At 43.3% G+C, this 23,276-nt stretch overlaps 1 protein-coding gene across 2 annotated transcripts in view; it reads left to right on the top strand.

The window, feature by feature from the left end:
* LOC110495476 (lysine-specific demethylase 6A) overlaps positions 1–23,276 on the top strand; it is a 60,273-nt gene that overhangs the window by 7,964 nt on the left and 29,033 nt on the right. For both annotated transcript variants that reach the window (XM_021570750.3, XM_021570751.3), the window contains exons 3-11: positions 4,147–4,255; positions 5,386–5,435; positions 13,212–13,270; positions 14,399–14,519; positions 15,141–15,195; positions 21,281–21,315; positions 21,909–22,002; positions 22,129–22,354; positions 22,680–22,899. In XM_021570750.3, the coding sequence (XP_021426425.3) occupies positions 4,147–4,255; positions 5,386–5,435; positions 13,212–13,270; positions 14,399–14,519; positions 15,141–15,195; positions 21,281–21,315; positions 21,909–22,002; positions 22,129–22,354; positions 22,680–22,899 (969 nt within the window). The remainder of the gene's footprint in view (positions 1–4,146; positions 4,256–5,385; positions 5,436–13,211; positions 13,271–14,398; positions 14,520–15,140; positions 15,196–21,280; positions 21,316–21,908; positions 22,003–22,128; positions 22,355–22,679; positions 22,900–23,276) is intronic.

Consider the following 23,276-nt stretch of genomic DNA (forward strand, 5'->3'; position numbering starts at 1 on the left):
CAGGGATGCTCATCTGTGTGCTCATCGTCCTCACCAGGGTCTTGATCTGACTGCAGTTTGGAGTCGTAACAGACTTCAGCGGACAAATGCTCACCTATGATGGCTACTGGCACACTGGAGAAGTGTGATATTCTCAGATTAATCCAGGTTTCAACTGTACCGGGCAGATGGCGTCGTGTGGGTGAGCGGTTTGCTGATGTCAATGTTGTGAACAGAGGGCCCAATGGTGGTGATGGTATGGGCAGGCATAAGCTACTGACAACGAGCACAATTGTGTTTTATCGATGGGCTTTTTGAATGCACAGATACCATAATGAGATCCTGAGGCCTTTGTCGTGCCATTCATCCATCACCATCAGCTTGTTTCAGCATGATGATGCATGTCCCCATGTTGCAAGGATCTGTCCACAATTCCTGGAATCTGAAAATGTCCCAGTGCTTCCATGACATTGTCTGGTGAGTATGCAGGTCATCTATTGATTGTGTTGGAGATGCTCTGGATCGACCTGTACGACATTGTGTTCCAGTTCCTACCAATATTCTGCAACTTTGCACAGCTATGGAAGAGGAGTGGGACAACAGGCCACAATCAACAGCCTGATCAACTCTATGCAGAGGAGATGTCACGCTACATGAGGCAAATGGTCACACCAGATACTGACTGGTTTTCTGATCCATGCCCATCTATTTCTTTAAGTTATCTGTGACCTGCAGATGCATGTCTGTATTCCCAGTCATGTGAAATCGAAACGAGCAGTTCATGCTTGAAAACACACAAGTCAGAGTTAACGCAGTTGTACATGGGAGAGTGGGCTGAAATTTCTTCACGGCGACATGAGAGACGGATCAATAACTACAGGAAGTGCTTGGTTGGAGTCGTTGCAGCTAAAGGTGGCACAACCAGTTATTGTGTTTAAGGGGGCAATGATTTTTTTCACACAGGCATTGGGTGTTGCTTATTATGAAGTATGTGTGGAGTTAATCTATTAGGTTTTGATCTGACCACATTCAGTATAATTTATTTGGATGCAAAAGTAGAGCCCTTCAGAAAGGGGTAAATACCTTTTCACTGTGTGTGATTCGTTGTGCTTTGTGTGATTAGCTACCAGGTATGGCACAAAACGACACTGACCACAGCAACTGCAGCATTTATTGTATCTGGAAATGTGCTCATGCTTGACTTTGAACTTTTTTTATTTGCAAATGCGAGTGAAATGCTTGTACTGTAGAGCCCTGACCACTTGCCAATATGGCTGGTGAAATAGACATCTTACCTGCCAATGCCAAAAATCTTCCTGCATTTGGCGGGGTCAATTTTAGGTTCTGGAACGTACCCCTTTTTGTTTTGCCATATGCGGTACAACAGACATTTATGCACGTCTCTCGTCTGGTCTGCATAACACACAGGATGTAACCAAATGACTGGTCCCACAGAGGGAACTCCTTTTGTAATGGAGTTAGTTGCTGTACGCAGATAGTATTCCTACGTTAGGTTCTGTTCTTCCCCAGCCCATTCCATGCCTTCTGAGTGATCTAACACACCACAGTATTGCCCACTATCCCTCAACGTTGATGAATATTGAGTAGGCCAAGGGCATATGTGTTATTGGTTCACTGTCATAGCACAAACTCCCCTGAACTTGGTAGTCCAGTTGAGTGCCAAGTGGACGTTCTACCCACCTCACCCTCCCCAAACACACACGGACACGCACATTTCAGAGACAAATACCTAATGCTGTCATTGAGTTAATCATTGGCTGGTCATTATCAACGTTCTTTAAGTGTTCGATTTGCAAACAGTTTTGAATCGGTCTTGTTCAAACATACTTTTTTTTTTCTCTCTCTCTCTCGCTTGGTGAGTGACTGATCTAAGAGCCACCCAGATATAGGGCCTAACTGTAAGTGACATCAGAATTGGCAACAGTGAATTAAACATGAAAAAAGCTAAGCGGATCTCTTAGGCAAGAGTCATTCCACTTGTGAGTGTTTGGCTAATATGCACTTACATTTAAACTTCCGACTTCAACTGTATGTGGCTAAGGTGTATGTAAACTCAGTTTTTCACAATTCATGACATTTAATCCTAGTAAAAATTCCCTATCTTAGGTCAGTTAGCATCACCACTTTATTTTAAGAATGTGAGAATAATAGTTGAGAGAATGACTGATTTATTTCAGCTTTTATTTCTTTCATCACATTTCCAGTGGGTCAGAAGTTTACATACTCAATTAGTAATTGGTAGCATTGCCTTTCAATTGTTTCACTTGGGTCAAACATTTCGGGTAGCATTCCACAAGCTTCCCACAATAAGTTGGGTGAATTTTGGCCCATTCCTCCTGACAGGGCTGGTGTAACTGAGTCAGGTTTGTTGGCCTCCTTGCTCGCACATGCTTTTTCAGTTCTGCCCACAAATGTTGTATAAGATTGAGGTCAAGCCTTTGATGGCCCTCCAATACATTGACTTTGTTGTCCTTAAGACATTTTGCCACAACTTTGGAAGTATGCTTGGGGTCATTGTCCATTTTGGAAGAACCATTTGCGACCAAGCTTTAACTTCCTGACTGATGTCTTGAGATGTTGCTTCAATATATCCACACAATTTTCCAACCTCATGATGCCATCTATTTTGTGAAGTGCAGCAAAGCACCCCCACAACATGATGCCACCACCCCATGCTTTAAGGTTGGAATGGTGTTCTTCGGCTTGCAAGCATCCCCCTTTTTCCTCCAAACATAATGATGGTCATTATGGCCAAACAGTTCTATTTTTGTTTCATTAGACCAGAGGACATTTCTCCAAAAAGTAGAATCTTTGTCCCCATGCGCAGTTGCAAACCGTAGTCTGGCTTTTTTATGTCGGTTTTGGAGCATTGGCTTTGCAGAGCGGCCTTTCAGGTTATGTCGATATAGGACTCGTTTTACTGTGGATATAGATACTGTTGTACTTGTTTCCTCCAGCATCTTCACACGGTCCTTTGCTGTTGTTCTGGGATTGATTTGCACTTTTCGCACCAAAGCACGTGCATCTCTGGGAGTAATACCACTCCTTCCTGAGTGGTATTACTGCTGCATGGTCCCATGGTGTTTATACTTGCATACTATTGTTTGTACAGATGAATGTGGTACCTTCAGGCATTTGGAAATTGCTCCCAAGGATGAACCAGACTTGTGGAGGTCTACAATTCTTTTTCTGAGGTCTTGGCTGATTTCTTTTGATTTTCCAATGATGTCAAGCAAAGAGGCACTGAGTTTGAAGGTAAGCCTTGAAATACTTCCACGGGTACACTTCCAATTGACTCAAATGATGTCAATTAGCCTATGAGAAGCTTCTAAAGCCATGACATTTTCTGGAATTTTCCAGGCTGTTTAAAGGCACAGTGAACTTAGTGTATTTAAGCTTCTGACCCACTGGAATTGTGATACAGTGAGTTTAAGTGAAACAATCGGTCTGTAAACAATTGTTGGAAACATTACTTGTGTCATGCACATAGTAGATGTCCTAACTGATTTGCCAAAGCTATAGTTTGTTAACAAGACATTTGTGGAGTAGTTGAAAAACAAGTTTTAATGACTCCAACCTAAGTGTATGTAAACTTCCGACTTCAACTGTAAGTGTGTGTGTGACTGACTATCTGAAGGAATGTTGGTGCAATCTGACTGAGCGATGGTGCATTTCTTAGTTGCTGTTTGTGTATATTTAGTGATTGTGCTCTGTTTCAGAAGCCATGTCCTCAGAGAGCTGTTACTGAGAGTGCAAGGTAACACTGTTTATGGGTTTCTAGAGTTCAGCAGTAGTCCTCCAGGAGTGGGTCTGTTTAATATGTGTGATTAGGCCTCAGGCAGAGCCATCCCTGTGAGTGATGCGCATTTCGCGGTGTTTTTTTATTTTCCAGTGGAAGAAGTCCAAATCAAAACATGGTCCAACACACACAATGAACGGAAATCCATACCATCGATCCCTATTTATTTATTTATTTATTTATTTATTTATTTATTTTTGACCAGGGCATATGAGGCTCTGGTTAAGATTAGTGCGCTATGTAGGGAATAGAGGGCCGTTTGTGACTCATCCCATGTGAGACTTCCTGGTAAGAAACACTGCTGTCTGTGTTCATCCTGAGTTTCTTCTTGCTTTATTTGTCCCCAGGCCGTTCGTTCCTATGATTCTCTCATCTTGAAGGCTGAAGGAAAAGTGGAGCCAGAGTTATTCTGCCAGCTAGGTCACTTCAACCTCCTCCTGGAGGAGTACGCTAAAGGTGAGTTGACGCCCCTCTTGCGCTCTCCCCCCTCGCTCGCCCCCTCCCCCCGTATGGACATTGTTTTGCGAACATTAAGTCAACATTTCTACATGCCGTGTGGCATTATTCAAGTGTGTTAACTTCTGTGCAGCATCAGCGGGGAGCTAACATGATGCCCTCCAGACTCCCAGTGCAGCCTAAAGTCAAGTGGAGCAGGCAGGGTGCTTTCACACTTTAATAAGGTGGACATCGGCTGCACTGATAGACTGTTGAACCGTGAGACACATTTGACAGAAGTACCAACGGTAACAAAAATGATAGTCCCGAACTATTTTTCATGTTGTAGTATTGGAAAAAGTCTAGAGGTTTCAGTATAGCGTGCAACACCCGTGTCTACTCTGGTCTTGGCACATGGGCTCCAGCCAACAGCTGGCAGAGTGCAGGTAGGCTAGTCTACCCAATGAGATTACTGTGAGAATATTTGTCAAACGGCAGTCAAGCATCGATCAAGCCCCTTGAAATGTATTGTATCAGAAGATCACTGTGCACTTTCAGCACAATGTGAAGTTCATCTGGAGTTCCCACTAGGCACAGATGTCTATTCCACATTGGTTCAATGTCGTTTCATTGAAATGATGTGGAAATAACATTGAGTCAACCGGTGTGTGCCCAGTGGGTTATTTCATCTGTAGCCTAATAAACTGCATGGTTTCTCAAGTCATAGTGGGAGGACCAAGCACCATATCATTGCATGACTCCCAAGTTTACTTCCATATGAATGTTATTAAAATCAGTATTTGTGCATAAATGCATTTCCACCAGCATTTCTCACATAATTCATTTTAGAGAAACAAAAAGATCCCACCGTGTTGAAAGAACAAGTTATCTATCCATATTTATAAAATTGAATTGTGCATAAAAACAGTATGGTAACATGGTGTCTGTCACACTCTATTTCCTCTCTTTTATTTGTTATTTTTACCTAGTCCCCCCACCTGGGTTAAAAATGTAATTAAACTTAATTTCAGTTAGATGCAGTTGACCCCAACTTGGCATTGCTGAAAGTAAAGCTGGTCTTATAGCAAAGTTAGTTGGTGTTAACCTTTTGGTATGTCTGGTATTTAATATCCCTCTTCTTTCTTTCACAGCATTATCAGCATACCAGAGGTACTACAGCTTACAGTCCGACTACTGGAAGGTGAGAAAATACTACTGACGGACACCCTCTGAAAGCTTCTGCATGCTTTGGTTTCGGCTGGAGCCTATTCAAACTGAACAAATGTGCTCACAAACTCCCTTAAAAGACCTTCGCTTGGAAAAAATAGAGAAGGTGACAATAGCTCTGTTTGTCCCTCCTTTAGACGCAGTAGCCAGTATACACTTCCTCAAAATAGTCCGAATTAACCTAACTCAAGGTCTTTCATTTAATTTGGATGTTTTTGTCAGATCTTAGTCGTGTAATTTACATATAAGATGTTTGGTGCAGTGTTTCTCAAGTGAAATGTGCATGAAAACGAGTCGTCTATCCTTGATGACAAACACTTATTTGAAGAATTCCTATAATTGACCAAAGATGGACGAAGAGGCGTAGACTTTGGCTCAACTTCAGCTTGCCACGGAAAAAAATGTAGCGTGCACGAAAAGCTGAAACACCGTTGCCAAAGCTCACAATGAACAAACACGTCACAAAATGTCATAGTGGGGCAAAAAAGTATTTAGTCAGCCACCAATTGTGCAAGTTCTCCCACTTAAAAAGATGAGAGAGGCCTGTAATTTTCATCATAGGTACACTTCAACTATGACTGACAAAATGAGAGAAAAAAATCCAGAAAATCACATTGTAGGATTTTTGATGAATTTATTTGCAAATTATGGTGGAAAATAAGTATTTGGGCAATAACAAAAGTTTATCTCAATACTTTGTTATATACCCTTTGTTGGCAATGACCGAGGTCAAACGTTTTCAGTAAGTCTTCACAAGGTTTTCACACACTGTTGCTGGTATTTTGGCCCATTCCTCCATGCAGATCTCCTCTAGAGCAGTGATGTTTTGGTGCTGTTGCTGGGCAACACGGACTTTCAACTCCCTCCAAAGATTTTCTATGGGGTTGAGATCTGGAGACTGGCTAGGCCACTCCAGGACCTTGAAATGCTTCTTACGAAGCCACTCCTTCGTTGCCCGGGAGGTGTGTTTGGGATCATTGTCATGCTGAAAGACCCAGCCACGTTTCATCTTCAATGCCCATGCTGATGGAAGGAGGTTTTCACTCAAAATCTCACGATTTGGCCCCATTCATTATTTCCTTTACACGGATCAGTCGTCCTGGTCCCTTTGCAGAAAAACAGCCCCAAAGCATTATGTTTCCACCCCCATGCTTCACAGTAGGTATGGTGTTCTTTGGATGCAACTCAGAATTCTTTGTCCTCCAAACACGACGAGTTGAGTTATTACCAAAAAGTTATATTTTGGTGTCATATGGTCAGATGAAATTCTCCCAATCTTCTTCTGGATCATCCAAATACTCTCTAGCAAACTTCAGACGGACCTGGACATGTACTGGCTTAAGCAGGGGGACACGTCTGGCACTGCAGGATTTGAGTCCCTGGCGGCGTAGTGTGTTACTGATGGTAAGCTTTGTTACTTTGGTCCCAGCTCTCTGCAGGTCATTCACTAGGTCCCCTGTGTGGTTCTTGTGATCATTTTGACCCCACGGGGTGAGATCTTGCGTGGAGCCCCAGATCGAGGAAGATTATCAGTGGTCTTGTATGTCTTCCATTTCCTAATAATTGCTCCCACAGTTGATTTCTTCAAACCAAGCTGCTTACCTATTGCAGATTCAGTCTTCCCAGCCTGGTGCAGGTCTACAATTTTGTTTCTGGTGTCCTTTGACAGCTCTTTGGTCTTGGCCATAGTGTAGTTTGGAGTGTGACTGTTTGAGGTTGTGGACAGGTGTCTTTTATACTGATAACAAGTTCAAACAGGTGCCATTAATACAGGTAATGGGTGGAAGACAGAGGAGCCTCTTAACTTGGAGCTCCCCCCTACTTTGTGCAATTTCCGCCTGAAGACATACCCAAATCTAACATTCTGTAGCTGAGGCACAGAACCAAGGATATGCATATTCTTGGTACCATTTGAAAGAAAACACTCTGAAGTTTATAAATGTGAATTGAATGTAGGAGAATAACACAATAGATCTGGTTTAGATAATACAATGGAAAAAATCATATGTTTTTTCTTTTTATTGTTGTATCATCTTAAAATGAACAAGATAAAATTCAGATAGGATGATGGACAATTTCAGTGAAAAATATAAGAGGGCAAAAGTACTTGTGCAAAGTTTCAGAATGATAACTGCCAAAATGAGTGTGCTACATGACATTTATCATGAAGTCACCCAGGTATCCCACACAAGTAGCGTAGCCCAAATGTACCCAAGTGGCCAAATTGGTGAAGGTATACATTTTGAAACAAATAACTATATACAAAATACCATGGTATTCTATGGTATTCTAACACCCCCCCCCCCCCCCAACCCCCAATTGAGAAAAATAAATGAAAAAAAAAATTTGTGGAAAAAAATATATTGATAAAATATATGAAAAAAAATGTATATATACACTTACAAAATAAAATGGGTAACTGTTTACACACTTTCAATATTTGGAAGACCCTCAGTCCTCTATCAAATCAATTTATATAGCCTAAAACCCCAAACGGCAAGCAATGCAGGTGTAGAAGCACGGTGGCTAGGAAAAACTCCCTAGAAAGGCAAAAACCTAGGAAGAAACCTAGAGGAACCAGGCTATGAGGGGTGGCCAGTCCTCTTCTGGCTGTGCCGGGTGGGGATCACAGTGGTTGTAGAGCACATATGTCAGAGTCAAGGCCCGCGGGCCACATCCGGCCCGCAAGAAGGTTTTTTACGGCCCCTGGGATGATCTTGATTTATTATTAGAACCGGCCCGCAGCAAGCCGGCAGCCCGCAGATCTTTTACACGCACCAATACTACATTTCCCACAATGCAAAGGTGACGCACCGAGCAGTAGGCTGCTTCATTTCAATATTTATTGGCACAGCAGTCGTCAGCATCACAGTAAAATTAACTTTCAGATACCCATCAAAAATGGCAAAACGGAAGGTGGATACTGAGAACCGGGGGTTTCAAACAAGGTGGGAGTCGGAGTATATGTTCACGAAGGTAGCTGGAAAACCTGTGTGTCTTCTGTGTGGAGAAAGTGTGGCGGTACTGAAAGAGTATAATCTGAGACGACATTATGAAACGAAACACGCGGACAAAAACAAGAATATGGACATGGAACAAAGGCTACAAAAGGCAGAGGAATTAAAACGAGGCCTCAAATCTCGACAGGCTCTGTTCAAAAAAGCCAAATCACAAGGCCAGGCTGCTGTCAAGGCCAGTTTTATTTTGGCAGAAGAGATCGCTAAATCAGCCCGGCCATTTACGGAGGGGGATTTCATCAAAAACTGCATGATTAAAGTTTGTGACGAAGTTTGCCCAGAAAAAAGGCAACTCTTTTTAAATGTGAGTCTGAGCAGAAACACCATTGCCGAGAGAGTAGACCAGTTGTCCATCAATCTAAAAGAGCAGCTTGTGAAAAAGGGAAAAGATTTTATTGCATATTCCTTGGCTGTGGATGAGAGCACCGACATTTCTGACATTGCCCAGTTGTCAATTTTCATCCGCGGAGTGGACTCCAACCTAAGCGTGACAGAGGAGTTTTTGGCTTTACGTCCTATGCATGGCACAACTACGGGGCATGATTTGTATGAAGAGGTGTCAAGATGTGTAAATGAGATGGAGCTGCCTTGGGAAAAACTCGTGGGTTTGACAACCGACGGAGCACCTGCGATGTGTGGACACAGGAGCGGACTGGTGGCGAAGATACGGGAAAAGATGCAAGAGGAAAACGCGACAGGTGAGCTGACAGCTTATCATTGTATCATACACCAGGAAGCGTTGTGCGGTAAAGCCTTGAAAATGGAGCATGTAATGAGCATCATCACGCGCACAGTTAACTTTATCAGAGCCAAAGGTTTGAATCACCGCCAGTTCAAGGCATTTCTGACGGAGTTAGAAACGGAGCATGGTGATTTGCCTTATCACACAGAGGTGCGATGGCTAAGCCAGGGAAAGGTGCTTCAAAGATGTTTCGAGCTTCGTGAGGAGATTTGTCTGTTCTTGGACAGCAAAGGGAAAGACACAACACAACTCCGAGACGAAATGTTTCTGTGTGAAATGGCTTTTCTGTGTGACATTACGAGTCATCTGAATGCAATAAACTTGCAGCTGCAGGGTCGGGATCGTGTCATCTCTGATATGTACAGTACAGTGAAGGCATTTAAAACCAAACTGACTCTGTGGGAGACGCAGATGCGGAAAGAAAATTTGAGCCACTTTCCCAGCTGCCAGACCATGAAAGAGAAGCTCTCTACCAGTGCGTTCCCGAGCACACAGTTGGCTGATAAAATAGGTATGCTTGCCGCTGACTTTCGACGCCGATTTGCTGACTTTGAAGCACAAAAAAGCAGGTTGGAACTGCTCGGTAACCCATTTGCTGTTGACGTGGAAAGCTCACCACCAAACCTCCAAATGGAGTTGATTGACCTCCAATGCAATGATGCACTGAGGGCAAAATATGCGGCAGTGGGTGCTGCGGAGTTCGCCCGTTTCCTCCCCGGCACAATGCCCCAGCTGCGCATCCAGGCTGCTCAAACGTTGTCTATGTTTGGCAGCACATACCTGTGTGAACAACTGTTTTCTTTGATGAACCTGAACAAAACATCACACAGAAGTCGACTTACTGCTGAACACCTCCACTCAATTCTGAGGATTTCTTCAGCTCAGAGCCTTACCCCGAACATTGATGAACTTGTGGAAAAGATGGGACACCACCAAGTATCACCCTCAACCTCAAACAAGTGAACATTACTGTGCAATCACATATTTAGAGTTTTTACTCAGTTCAAGTTTAAAAGTTAAAATTTAATATTTGTTTTCACTGCATGTTACTTCTCCTTAAACAAAGTGTTGTTTTTGATTAATAGATTTTTGCACTTTATTTTTTTGTATTTCAATCCAATTATATTTTAAAAATATTTCAGTTGAGTGGATGATAGAAAATTGCTATTATTGTTTTTTCTTTGAAGTAAATTTAGCCCACTTTTGCTAAAATAGAAAATATAGTCTACTGATGGTGCCTTGAATACCGGTTTCTTTCATTTAATGTTCATGTTATGGGGATATTTATATAAAGGAAATTTGTCTTTTGTGTCTGTTGAAAATTAAAGATTACTGACAGAGCCATAAGAAAATATTGCTTTATTTATCTGATCATATTGTAATATATTTGTTAGGTTTTCAGTAGGTTCAATTAGGTTCACTAGACTATATGCGTCATTTAAAAAATTTTCAATGAACATTCGAACAGTCCGGCCCTCGTCTTGTAGCTGATTTTTTTATTTGGCCCTCCGTCCATTTGACTTTGACACCCCTGTTGTAGAGGGTGCAACAGGACAGCACTTTGAGTAAAAATGAACAGTTTGGGAAATCTTTTTGTATCCAAATCCGGCTTTAAGCTTCTTCACAACAGTATCTCGGACCTGCCTGGTGTGTTCCTTGTTCTTCATGATGCGCTTTTGACGGACCTCTGAGACTATCACAGTGCAGGTGCATTTATACGGAGACTTGATTACACTTGATTAAAGTTTGAAATATCCAATAAATGTCGTTCCACTTCATGATTGTGTCCCACATGTTGTTGATTCTTCACAAAAAAATAGTTTTATATCTTTATGTTTGAAGCCTGAAATGTGGCAAAAGGTCGCAAAGTTCAAGGGGGCCGAATACTTTCGCAAGGCACTGTACATACATACACACATACATACACACGCACAGGCAATGGTCGTTCTCATACAAACAAACAGACCCTAGCTTAACGTGTACTTTACCCATTTCATTACATCTTTATATATTGCAAATAAAATGTAAAAACAATCACAAATAATATTTTATATTAATTTCAAACAACGACATTAGCATGAGAGCAACTTACCAGTCCAAAACAATGTCCTCTCCGTTCAAAAAATATGCCTCAGTTTCAGTCTTCAAAAAGCAGATCTGTCTCACTTTCACGATGAATTTCCTCTAAAATTGTTTCTACATTCGTATATGTAGTCTTAGAATGAGCTTTCCTTGACTTATTTGCCATGATGTTGGATAAATAAACAGCTGAAGATGCAAGTCACCGAAATACTGCTGTGCGTAATAAGCTTTACTCCTTCAGTTGAATTGGCAATGGTGAAAGAACGGTCCTTTACGCCAGCGTTCAATGGAAAGGTTTCTCTTACAACAAAGAATCATGGGATATTGCCGTTTACCTCTGCTCATTGGCTATCTACCCAGCTAGATTTCAAGAGGATCAGTGGTCATTCGGTTAAAAGACAGTCAATCAACGAGACAGTGGTCATATAATTGGTGCACAATGGACTCGTCACTTGTCTTCCAATCGTTTTTTCCGGGTCAATACTTACCGCAAAATGACCCATCAGGTTTGGTTGTGTTACAAACAGTTGATTGCAAGGAAACCGAACATGACTGGATAAAGTCAGGGAAAGTCTGTCTATTTTACGTTGGATGTTACGTCGAAAATTGAATGACACAATTCAACGAGATAAGCGTTCAAAAAATGTTTTGTGTTAGGCTATAAAAATGTTATTTAACTGAACAAAAGACCATTCATTGTGTAACAATGAGCCTTGGGATTGCAACCAGAGCAAGATCTTCAAAGGTAAACGATTTATTTCAATGCAATCTGTGATTTTGTTACGCAAGTGCTGGTTGAATAAGTAGTTTGATATGGGGGTCTGTGCTCAGATAATCGCAGCGTATTCTTTCGCCATAAATCATTTTTTAAATCTCACAACGCAGTTGGATTAGCAAGATTCTAGGCTTTCAAACCATGTGAGACACTTGTATTTTCATGAATGTTTAATATGACTATTTATAGCGATCACCGTATGTTGTCGAATTTAATCCCGCTAACGGGTTCGGTGCGCAGAGAGGTTAAAGAAGTTACAGGTCTGTGAGAGCCAGAAATCTTGCTTGTTTGTAGGTGACCAAATACTTATTTTCCACCATAAATTGCAAATAAATTCATTAAAAATCCTACAATGTGATTTTCTGGATTTTTTTTCTTCTCATTTTGTCTGTCATAGTTAAAGTGTACCTATGATGAAAATTACAGGCCTCTCTCATATTTTTAAGTGGGAGAACTTGCACAATTGGTGGCTGACTAAATACTTTTTTCCCCCACTGTATATGAACAAACTGTTCCCAACAGTTTCTGATGGGGAAGCATGCGGACACCTTTACTCTCACGCTCTTATCTGTGGAGCTCTTATAGTAGTAATGTCTCCATTCTACTTCTACTGCAGATTATATTCTGCTCATGTTCATCCTCAACCTGCCAAGGTTAACCCATTCACATCGCACCGGCCGACCAACCAGACACAGGAAGTGTGTGTGGTTATGATTCAGGGGTTTGTCTGGAGGCACGCTGTGGGTTGTGGCTTTCAGATTAGACTCATTCTCTGCCGTTTTCTGTTTGAGTCGAGAAATCGGTGGTGAGATGTGAGCATTTGGTAGGCCTACATGGTGATTCCATTTGAGCGTCGGCCAGCAGAGACGATCCCCAAAAGGCATCTAGTGCAGTAACCAGTCATTGCACAAAGAAAGACTTCTATTGCTTGTGGTTAAAATGAATGGTCCATAACTAATGACGACAGATTAAGACGGATGCCTTATAGAGTGGGTTTCTGGAAGGGCTCCTATGCAGACGACATGTCTGGGCTGCTGCCATTTTGAAAGCGTTGTTTTTGTGTAGGCGTGTGTGTGTGTGTGGCCTGTAACTAATTAGTCTTAATGGTGCTCTGTGTGCATCTGCTTCTTCCAGAATGCTGCCTTCCTATATGGCCTGGGCATGGTCTACTTCCATTACAACGCCTTTCAGTGGTGAGTAGCTGTCTTGTACAACCTGAGTATGGAGGACTAGATTATGATGGTGTTACAACAGTTATAGTGTGTGTGGAAAAAATGTGTATGGTTGCCATGGTGACGCCATCACCAGTTGCTTCCCACATGGCACCTTATTTCATTTACTAGTGCAATAGTTTTGACCATGACCCCTATGGCCCTGGTGGACAGTAGCGCATAATGTAATGAATAGGGATCCAGTTGTGAAAAATCCCAGAAGATCTAGTTTTTAAATTAAAAAAAATACATTTTACCCCCTTTTCTCCCCAATTTCGTGGTATCCAATTGTTAGTAGTTACTATCTTGTCTCATCGCTACAACTCCCGTATGGGCTCAGGAGAGACAAAGGTCGAAAGCCACGCGTCCTCCGAAACACAACCCAACCAAGCTGCACTGCTTCTTAACACAGCGTGCATCCAACCCGGAAGCCAGCCGCACCAATGTGTCAGAGGAAACACCATGCACCTGGCGACCTGGTTAGCATGCACTGCGCCCGGCCCGCCACAGGAATTGCTAGTGCGCGATGAGACAAGGATATCCCTAACGGCCTAACCCGGACGACGCTAGGCCAATTGTGCGTCGCCCCATGGACCTCCCGGTCGCGGCCGGCTGCGACAGAGCCTGGGCTCGAACCCAGAGTCTCTGGTGATTAAGACCACTGCGCCACCCGGGAGGCCCCCGAAGATCTCCAGTTTTAATCACGCTGTGAAGATCTCCAGTTTTAATCACGCTGTGAAGAAACCAGGAAGATCTCCAGTTTTAATCACGCTGAGAAGAAACCAGGAAGATCTCCAGTTTTAATCACGCTGTGAAGAAACCAGGAAGATCTCTAGTTTTAATCACGTTGCGAAGAAACCAGGAAGATCTCCAATTTTAATCACGTTGCGAAGAAACCAGGAAGATCTCCAGTTTTAATCACGCTGCGAAGATCTTCAGTTTTATTCATGTGATATTCTCTCCTCTGGAGGGCTGTGGTCTCTGTTCAATACTGCAGCGCTGACTCTTCTCTTTCATCTTCTGAGTGGTGTCTCTCCCATTTCTAACTTGGAATATACTTATATCCACTCACTCACTCTGTGTCTGTCTCTATCTCTTCTCCTCCCCCAGGGCGATTAAAGCTTTCCAGGAGGTGCTGTACATCGACCCCAGTTTCTCACGAGCCAAGGAGATCCACCTGCGACTCGGCCTCATGTTTAAGGTCAACACAGACTACGAGTCAAGCCTAAAGGTACTCTGCCTGCCTCTCTCCTCCACCAGTGGAGCCACCACAACATTTCCCACAGGACATCCAGGGAGGAACATTAGTGTAGAATTAATATTTTTATTTTTATAGGTTGGCACCTTACTCTATTGATCAGGGATGGGCCACCAAAAATCTGAACTCATTATGGGGTTCTCAGTGGCTCGTGGGTCTGTGTACCCACATCCATACCCACACATGCAGCCAGGCCTTTTGGGGGATCCTACGCACAAAGTAGTTAATTTCATGCGATTCTACTCATTTTGCCATGGGGCGGAAAGAAATGTTTTGCATTTGTTTTTTTTTTGAGTGAGACTAACAAAATCAATGGGGTACTGTAAAGAGGACTTGCACAGTGTGCAATCTCCATCAGTTGCCCACTCCCTTGTTCGTTCTCTCCTGCTCTCTAATTGCAGTGCAGAAAGTGACCAAGGGGAGAGGCAGCTTGCTGAAGAATTGATTTCCTTCTGTCTGACAGTCAGGGAAAAGGAGTGTCTCAGTGCATGGGGATTCATGTATAGGAATTACCTTTTGCATTGTTCTTTTGTTTCTGTGTATTTCTTGTCCTTCAGTGGATGTTAATGCCTTGATATTCTGTTCTGTCGACAGCATTTCCAGCTGGCTTTGATTGACTCCAACCCCTGCACTTTGTCCAAAGCTGAAAGTAAGTAGTGTGAATAAAGCTAATTCGGTAATGCAAGTTTCCTTTTTTAAATATGCATGTTTACATGTTGATGTTCATTTGAGATTTAACTACAGAAATGTACTGGACAAATTGGCCAACTATGTTGATTGAGAGTAGGGATGGGCATGCGTAATGGAGTAATCAAACTGATGTCTAAAAAAAAAATATATATATATATAGATAGATAGCAACTCCACAAGGTGAGATACAGTGAGGGGAAAAAAGTATTTGATCCCCTGCTGATTTTGTACGTTTGCCCACTGACAAAGAAATGATCAGTCTATAATTTTAATGGTAGGTTTATTTGAACAGTGAGAGACAGAATAACAACAAAAAAATCCAGAAAAACACACGTCAAAAATGCTATAAATTGATTTGCATTTTAATGAGGGAAATAAGTATTTGACCCCTCTGCACAACATGACTTAGTACTTGGTGGCAAAACCCTTGTTGGCAATCAGAGGTCAGACGTTTCTTGTAGTTGGCTACCAGGTTTGCACACATCTCAGGAGAGATTTTGTCCCACTCCTCTTTGCAGATCTTCTCCAAGTCATTAAGGTTTCGAGGCTGACGTTTGGCAACTCGAACCTTCAGCTCCCTCCACAGATTTTCTATGGGATTAAGGTCTGGAGACTGGCTAGGCCACTCCAGGACCTTAATGTGCTTCTCCTTGAGCCACTCCTTTGTTGCCTTGTCCGTGTGTTTTTGGTCATTGTCATGCTGGAATACCCATCCACGACCCATTTTCAATGCCCTGGCTGAGGGAAGGAGGTTCTCACCCAAGATTTGACGGTACACGGCCCCGTCCAGCGTCCCTTTGATGCGGTGAAGTTGTCCTGTCCCCTTAGCAGAAAAACACCCACAAAGCATAATGTTTCCACCTCCATGTTCGACGGTGGGGACGGTGTTCTTGGGGTCATAGGCAGTGTTCCTCCTCCTCCAAACACGGCAAGTTGAGTTGATGCCAAATAGCTCCATTTTGGTCTCATCTGACCAAAACACTTTCACCCAGTTGTCCTCTGAATCATTCAGATGTTCATTGGCAAACTTCAGACGGGCATGTATATGTGCTTTCTTGAGCAGGGGGGACCTTGCGGGCGCTGCAGGATTTCAGTTCTTCACGGCGTAGTGTGTTACCAATTGTTTTCTTGGCGACTATGGTCCCAGCTGTCTTGAGATCATTGACAAGATCCTCCCATGTAGTTCTGGGCTGATTACTCACCGTTCTCATGATCATTGCAACTCCACAAGGTGAGATCTTGCATGGAGCCCCAGGCTGAGGGAGATGGACAGTTCTTTTGTGTTTCTTCCATTTGCGAATAATTGCACCAACTGTTGTCACCTTCTCACCAAGCTGCTTGGCGATAGTCTTGTAGCCCATTCCAGCCTTGTGTAGGTCTACAATCTTGTCCCTGACATCCTTGGAGAGCTCTTTGGTCTTGGCCATGGTGGAGAGTTTGGAATCTGATTGATTGATTGCTTCTGTGGACAGGTCTTTTATACAGGTAACAAGCTGAGATTAGCTCCTAATCTCAGCTTGTTACCTGTATAAAATACGCCTGGGAGCTAGAAATCTTTCTGAGAGATTTCCCTCATTAAAATGCAAATCAATTTATAACATTTCTGACATGCGTTTTTCTGGATTTTTTTGTTGCTTTTCTGTCACTGTTCAAATAAACCTACCATTAAAATTATAGACTGGTCGTTTCTTTCAGTGGGCAAAAGTACAAAATCAGCAGGGTATCAAATACTTTTTTCCCTCACTGTATATGTGTGTATATATACTGCAAATCTATATTGTGAAATGTTTGTCTTGAAGACCACATTAATTTGCTTTGACTCTAGTGTTCCATTTGAACATGTGCATTTGCAGGACACAGCAAAAATTAACCAAGCCAAGCATCACAGTTCTGCTCGCTAAATTCCCTTTCCCCTACATGTCTCTCACTCAATTGCTGACCGACCGCTTCCTCTACACACGCATTCTGTGTGCGCCTACAGAAATAAATGCCTATTAAAAACAGTCCATTCAGAAAGTATTCAAACCCCTTGACTTCCAAATTTTGTTACGTTACAGCCTTATTCTAAAATGGATTAAATAAAACAAATTCCTCATCTACACACTACCCAATAATGACAAAGCAAAAACTCTTGACAGAGCTCCAGAGTTCCTCTGTGGAGATGGGAGAACCTTCCAAAAGGACAACCATCTCTGCAGCACTCCACCAATCAGGCCTTTGTGGTAGAGTGGCCAGACGGAAGCCACTCCTCAGTAAAAGGCACATGACAGCCCGCTTGGAGTTTGCCAAAAGGCACCTAAATGACTCTGACAATGAGAAACAAGATTATCTGGTCTGATGAAACCAAGATTGAACTATTTGGCCTGAATGCCAAGTGTCATGTCTGGAAGAAACCTGGCACCATCCCTACAGTGAAGTATGGTGGTGACAGCATCATGGGCCTGGGAGACAAGTCAGGATTGAAGGAAAGATGAACGGAGCAAAGTACAGAAAGATTCTTGACGAAAACCTGCTCCAGAGTGCTCAGAACCTAAGATGGGTGACGGTTTACCTTCCAACAGGAAAATGGCCCTAAGCACACAACGCAGGAGTGCTGGCTTTTGTGGCTCGACCGGACCAGGTTATGTGTTGTGAAGCTAGCTTCAATAAGGATTAGGCACAATAGTGGAATTTGTGTTTGCCTTCAAAATAAATGTTTGACAGTGATGCAAATGAAAACAAATGGTATAATTATGACCTACTTTTATTTTGAAAGCTAACCTCAAGGTCCACTATTGTGGCTAGCTTCAAATAGATTGGTCCGACCACCATTTAATAAAATAAGAACTGTCTTTTAAGTTAGGGTTATTTTAGATGACAGCTAGCTAACTATATAGCTAGGTAACTATAGCTACTGAAACAGATGTTGTTTTGCTATGTTTTTGGGGAAGGACTTTGTTTGCATCCATGAGCTAGCTATCTTTTTTTTATGATCAGCACTGTAGGTGCGCAAGACAACTTTACCAGCATCATAGCATATGTATCAATGAATCGTTGTAAACAAATGAAATACAAGGATTGGTGTAATAACTACATAAAAAATGTATGAACGTGTTAAATTATTGTATGACGTGCAGTCATTTTCAGGTCATCAAATCAAATTGTATTTGTCACATACACATGGTTAGCAGATGTTAATGCGAGTGTAGCAAAATGCTGATTGGTCAACAAGGTTATTTGACACGTCAAATATTGTTATCTGATGTATCTTTTTTGACATGCAAAGACCTAAACAGCGTTCCATAGAAATCCTGGTTGAGAATGAAACGACTGAACAACGAAACAACACAGCAAGTAAGTGAAATAAATAGGTTTTGATTGTTTTACTGGTAATGGGGACATACATAAATGCCAACAAAATAACTTTTTTTGGTCAGTGTGGTGTATGTGTGTGTAACCTTTTTTATTTAACTTGGCAAGTCAATTTGTTCTTAACTATTTAAGATGACGGCCCGGACGACGCTGGGCCAATTGTGCTTCGCCCTATGGGACTCCCAATCACACGGTCTAAGGCACTGCATTTCAGTGCAAGAGGCATCACTACAATCCCTGGTTCGAATCCAGACTATCACATCCGGCAGTGATTGGGAGTCCCATAGGGCAGCGCACAATTGGCCCGGGGTAGGACGTCATTGTAAATAAGAATTTGTTCTTAACTGACATGCCTGGTTAAATAAAGGTTATACACATATGTCCATATTACCAGTAAAACATAATGAAAACCTATTTATTTCACTTACTTGCTGTGCTGTTTCATTCTCAGCCAGGATTTCTATTGAACGCCGTTTGGGTCATTGCCTGTCACAAAAAATACACGTCAAATAACAGTATTTGATGTGTCAAATAAGCTTGTTGACCAATCAGGACCTGAATATGACTGCAGGTCACAAAATAATTTAACTCAGTTATTACACATTGATTACACTGTCACTCGTATTTCATATGTCACAACGATTCGTCTACGTATGTTATGATGCTGGTAATGTTCTCTCGTGCACCTCCAGTGCTTGTCATAAAATATATAATTAAATTTATTTCTGTAGCCCTTCTTACATCAGCTGATATATCAAAGTGCTGTACAGAAACCCAGCCTAAAACCCCAAACAGCAAGCAATGCAGGTGTAGAAGCACGGTGGCTAGGAAAAACTCCCTAGAATGGCCAAAACCTAGGAAGAAACCTAGAGGAACCAGGCTGAGGAGTGGCCAGTCCTCTTGGAGACTGGAGATTATAAAGAACATGGCCAAGATGTTCAAATGTTCATACATGACCAGCAGGGTCAAATAAACAGCAGGTCTGGGACAGGTAGCACGTCCGGTGAACAGGTCATGGTTCCATAGACGCAGGCAGAACAGTTGAAACTGGACTGGATTGGATTGGATTGGGGACAACAAGGAGTCATCATGCCAGGTAGTCCCGAGGCATGGTCCTCTGGCTCAGGTCCGCCGAGAGAAAGAGAATTCGAGAGAGCTCACTTAAATTCACACCACCTATACAGGAAGTGAACACGTCAGTGACTCAACCCACTCAAGTGACGCACCCCTCCTAGGGATTGCATGGAAGAGCACCAGTAAGCCAATGACTCAGCCCCTGTAATAGGGTTAGAGGCAGAGAATCCCAGTGGAGAGGGAGGGGAATCGGCCAGGCAGAAACAGCAAGGGCGGTTCGTTGCTCCAGTGCCTTTCCGTTTACCTTCACACTCCTGGGCCAGACTACACTCAATCATATGACCCACTGAAGAGATGAGTCTTCAGTAAAGACTTAAAGGTTGAGACCGAGTTTGCGTCTCTCACACGGGTAGGCAGACAATTCCATAAAAAGGGCGCTCTATAAGAGAAAGCCCTGCCTCCAGCTGTTTGCTTAGAAATTCTAGGGACAATTAGGAGGCCTGCGTCTTGTGACCGTAGCGTATGTACGGCAGGACCAAAACGGAAAGACTGGTAGGAGCAAGCCCATCTAATGCTTTGTAGGTTAGCAGTAAAACCTTCAAATCGGCCCTTGCCTTAGTTAGCGAACTATATATCTAGGTGTCATCTAAAATAACCCTAATTTATAAGACGGTTCTTATTTGATTAATGGTGATCGAACGCATCTGTGACGCTAGCCACAATAAGGATTAGCCACAATAGTGGACTTTGCGGTTAGAAGTATGTCATTGACAGTGATGCAAAGTAATACAAATAGTGGAATCATGCCATAATTTAACAGCCTTGTTCAGGGGCGGAACGACAGATTTTTACCTTGTCAGCTCGGGGATTCGGTCTTCCAACCTTTCGGTTACTAGTCCAACGCTCTAACCACTTGACTACCTGCTGCCATGTGACGTGTAGGCCAGTGACAACACATCTCAATTTAATCTATTTTAAATTTGGGCTGTAATGCAACACAATGTGGAAAAAGTCAAGGGGTGTGAATACTTTCAGAAGGCACTGTAGCTAATCCAACAACTGTAACAATGTATTTGATCAGAGTGAAAGGAGGTGGCGTGGTAGGGTTTATCTAGCATACCGAAAACATTACACTGCATGATATGATTGTTATTTCATTCGGCTTTCTCCCCCTCTACTGGCTCCTATCGCCTGGAACCTGTTACCTAGGAGACCCCCAATTCCCGTCCCGCTGGAGTGTTTCCAATCAGGCACAGGGACAAACACACACATCCTCCCTCTCTTTCTCTCACACGCGTCCTTTCTATCTCTGTTACACACACACATCCTCTCTCGGTCTTTCTCACACATCAAGGGCAGTCTCACCTCTGTGTATCAGTCTGGTTGGGCTCATTCACTCTGCTCAGAGACACACAGTACTGCTCTACAGACAAGTCAACCTGCTGCCACCGGAGGAGACAGCCTAGCAGCTCATCTGTTCAACACAGTGGATTAACTGCAATCATTTCTGTTTTACTGGAGTTGTTCCATTTTGACTAGAATTTTGATGCTGAATGTTGGAGTTTTTTTCTGAAGTAGCCAACAATTTGTATTTTTTTTTTTGTCCTTCTCTTCCTCAGTTCAGTTCCACATCGCCCATTTGTATGAGATTCAGGTGAGCCTTGTCCTTTTCTTCTTATCTCATTGAATTGTGTTTGTACTGTAGCTACTAGCTTTCCTTTTCAATAAGTATTCAACAACGCTGTTCAAGAATAAGTTACTTACCCTAAAATATTAACTATACAACTATTCTATGCTAGCTAGCGTTTTATCAGCTAGGCTAATTGATCCGAGAGAGCCTTGTGTTGTGATCAAATGACCACGCATCATAGAAAATGGATGGGTTTCCCTCTCGGCCAGTTCCATGTTGTTGCCATGGTAACGGGCGTCCCTATCTCTCGTATGCCCGTGTGATTCGTCTTTCACACTGCTTTGGCTTAAGCAGCAGCTCTTAATAATCGGACCATGTTGGCTGACTGACTGCAGTAGCACCACAGGAGTGCAGAGCTGTGGGTCAGTCAGTGTTCTGCTGTGTCAGTAGGACGTTGCTGCAGCAGAGTCATTACATCCAGCAGTCTGTTGGGAGTAAAATGTCTCGGTGCAGGCTAGGGACACTTCTTAATCTGTCAAATATGGCACGTAATTCTCACCCTCCCTTTTTTCCCTCTCGTTCTCCTTCCCTCACTCTCGTTCTCCCGTTTTCTGCAGAAGAGATACCGGGCTGCCAAGGAGGCATACGAGAGCCTTCTGCAGACAGAGAATCTCCCAGCACAGGTGAAGGCCACTACCCTGCAGCAGCTAGGTAAGACAACACACAGCTGATGAAAGAAAGACTGGGTCTGGCACTGAATAAATGGATGGATGAGATGATGGCTAGTGATGGGAAGGTTGACCTATTGTTCTGTGTTCTCCCCTCCCCCTCTACTAGGCTGGATGCACCACACGGTGGAGCAGCTAGGAGACCGAGCCAACAAGGACAGCTATGCCATCCAGTGTCTGCAGAAATCACTGGAGGCAGACCCCAACTCGGGACAGTCCTGGTACTTCCTGGGCAGGTGCTACTCCAGTATTGGCAAGGTCCAGGATGCGTTCGTCTCCTACAGGCAGTCCATAGACAAATCAGAAGCCAGTGCAGACACTTGGTGTTCAATAGGGTACGCATTAGACCGTACTTCTTCTCTCTCATCTTTGTTTTGCTCTGCTATCACGCTCCCACTCACCATCCCATCTCTCTCCCTCCTTTGTCATTCTGTCTGTCACCCTTTCCACTCCACTCTCTCTTTAACCTTTTCCACCCCTTACAACTGTGTCCTCTACTCTTTTTTTATGTATTTAACCCTCTACCACTCACCGCTCTGTCCTCCCTACCCCTCTTTTTCAATATTTAACCTCTCTACCCCTCTTTCTCAATATTCAACCCTCTCCCCACCCCTTTTTCTCCCTGTCCCCCTCTCCTCAATCATTTCCTCTCTCCATTAGTGTTCTGTACCAGCAACAGAACCAGCCCATGGATGCTCTGCAGGCGTACATCTGTGCAGTGCAGCTGGACCACGGCCACGCCGCTGCCTGGATGGACCTGGGCACACTCTACGAGTCCTGCAGCCAGCCGCATGACGCCATCAAGTGCTACATCAACGCCATGCGCAGCAAGGCCTGCTCCAACGCCACCGCGCTCACACAACGCATCAAATGCCTGCAGGTGAGGAGAGGGGGAGAGACTCGGGAGGGAGGTGTTCAGTCCCAAATCAACCCCTAGCTCCCTACCGCTAAGATGGTTAGGGGAGGGGATACTCCTGAGTTCACTGATCACTGGTTGGGTGCTTCTTTTTTTTCACCTGTTGGTGATCTGAAAGAATTTGGACAGGTGTCAGCAAAGTGGGAATGGTTTAATCTAGCCCTCTTGTTGACTAGGATGAGTTACCACCATGTTTGCTCCCATCCTTTCAGAACTAAAATGGGTGTTCAGGGGCTAAGAGTTGATTGGACTGGGTGGGAGAGGTCTGAAGACCCACTTTGAATCCCACTGCTGGAGAGACCTATGATCCGAGCTGCTGGGCTACTCAAACTTGATTCTGA

This window comes from Oncorhynchus mykiss, chromosome 18 (assembly GCF_057628025.1).
Source record: "Oncorhynchus mykiss isolate SJ-2025 chromosome 18, ASM5762802v1, whole genome shotgun sequence".
Classification (NCBI taxonomy): domain Eukaryota; kingdom Metazoa; phylum Chordata; class Actinopteri; order Salmoniformes; family Salmonidae; genus Oncorhynchus; species Oncorhynchus mykiss.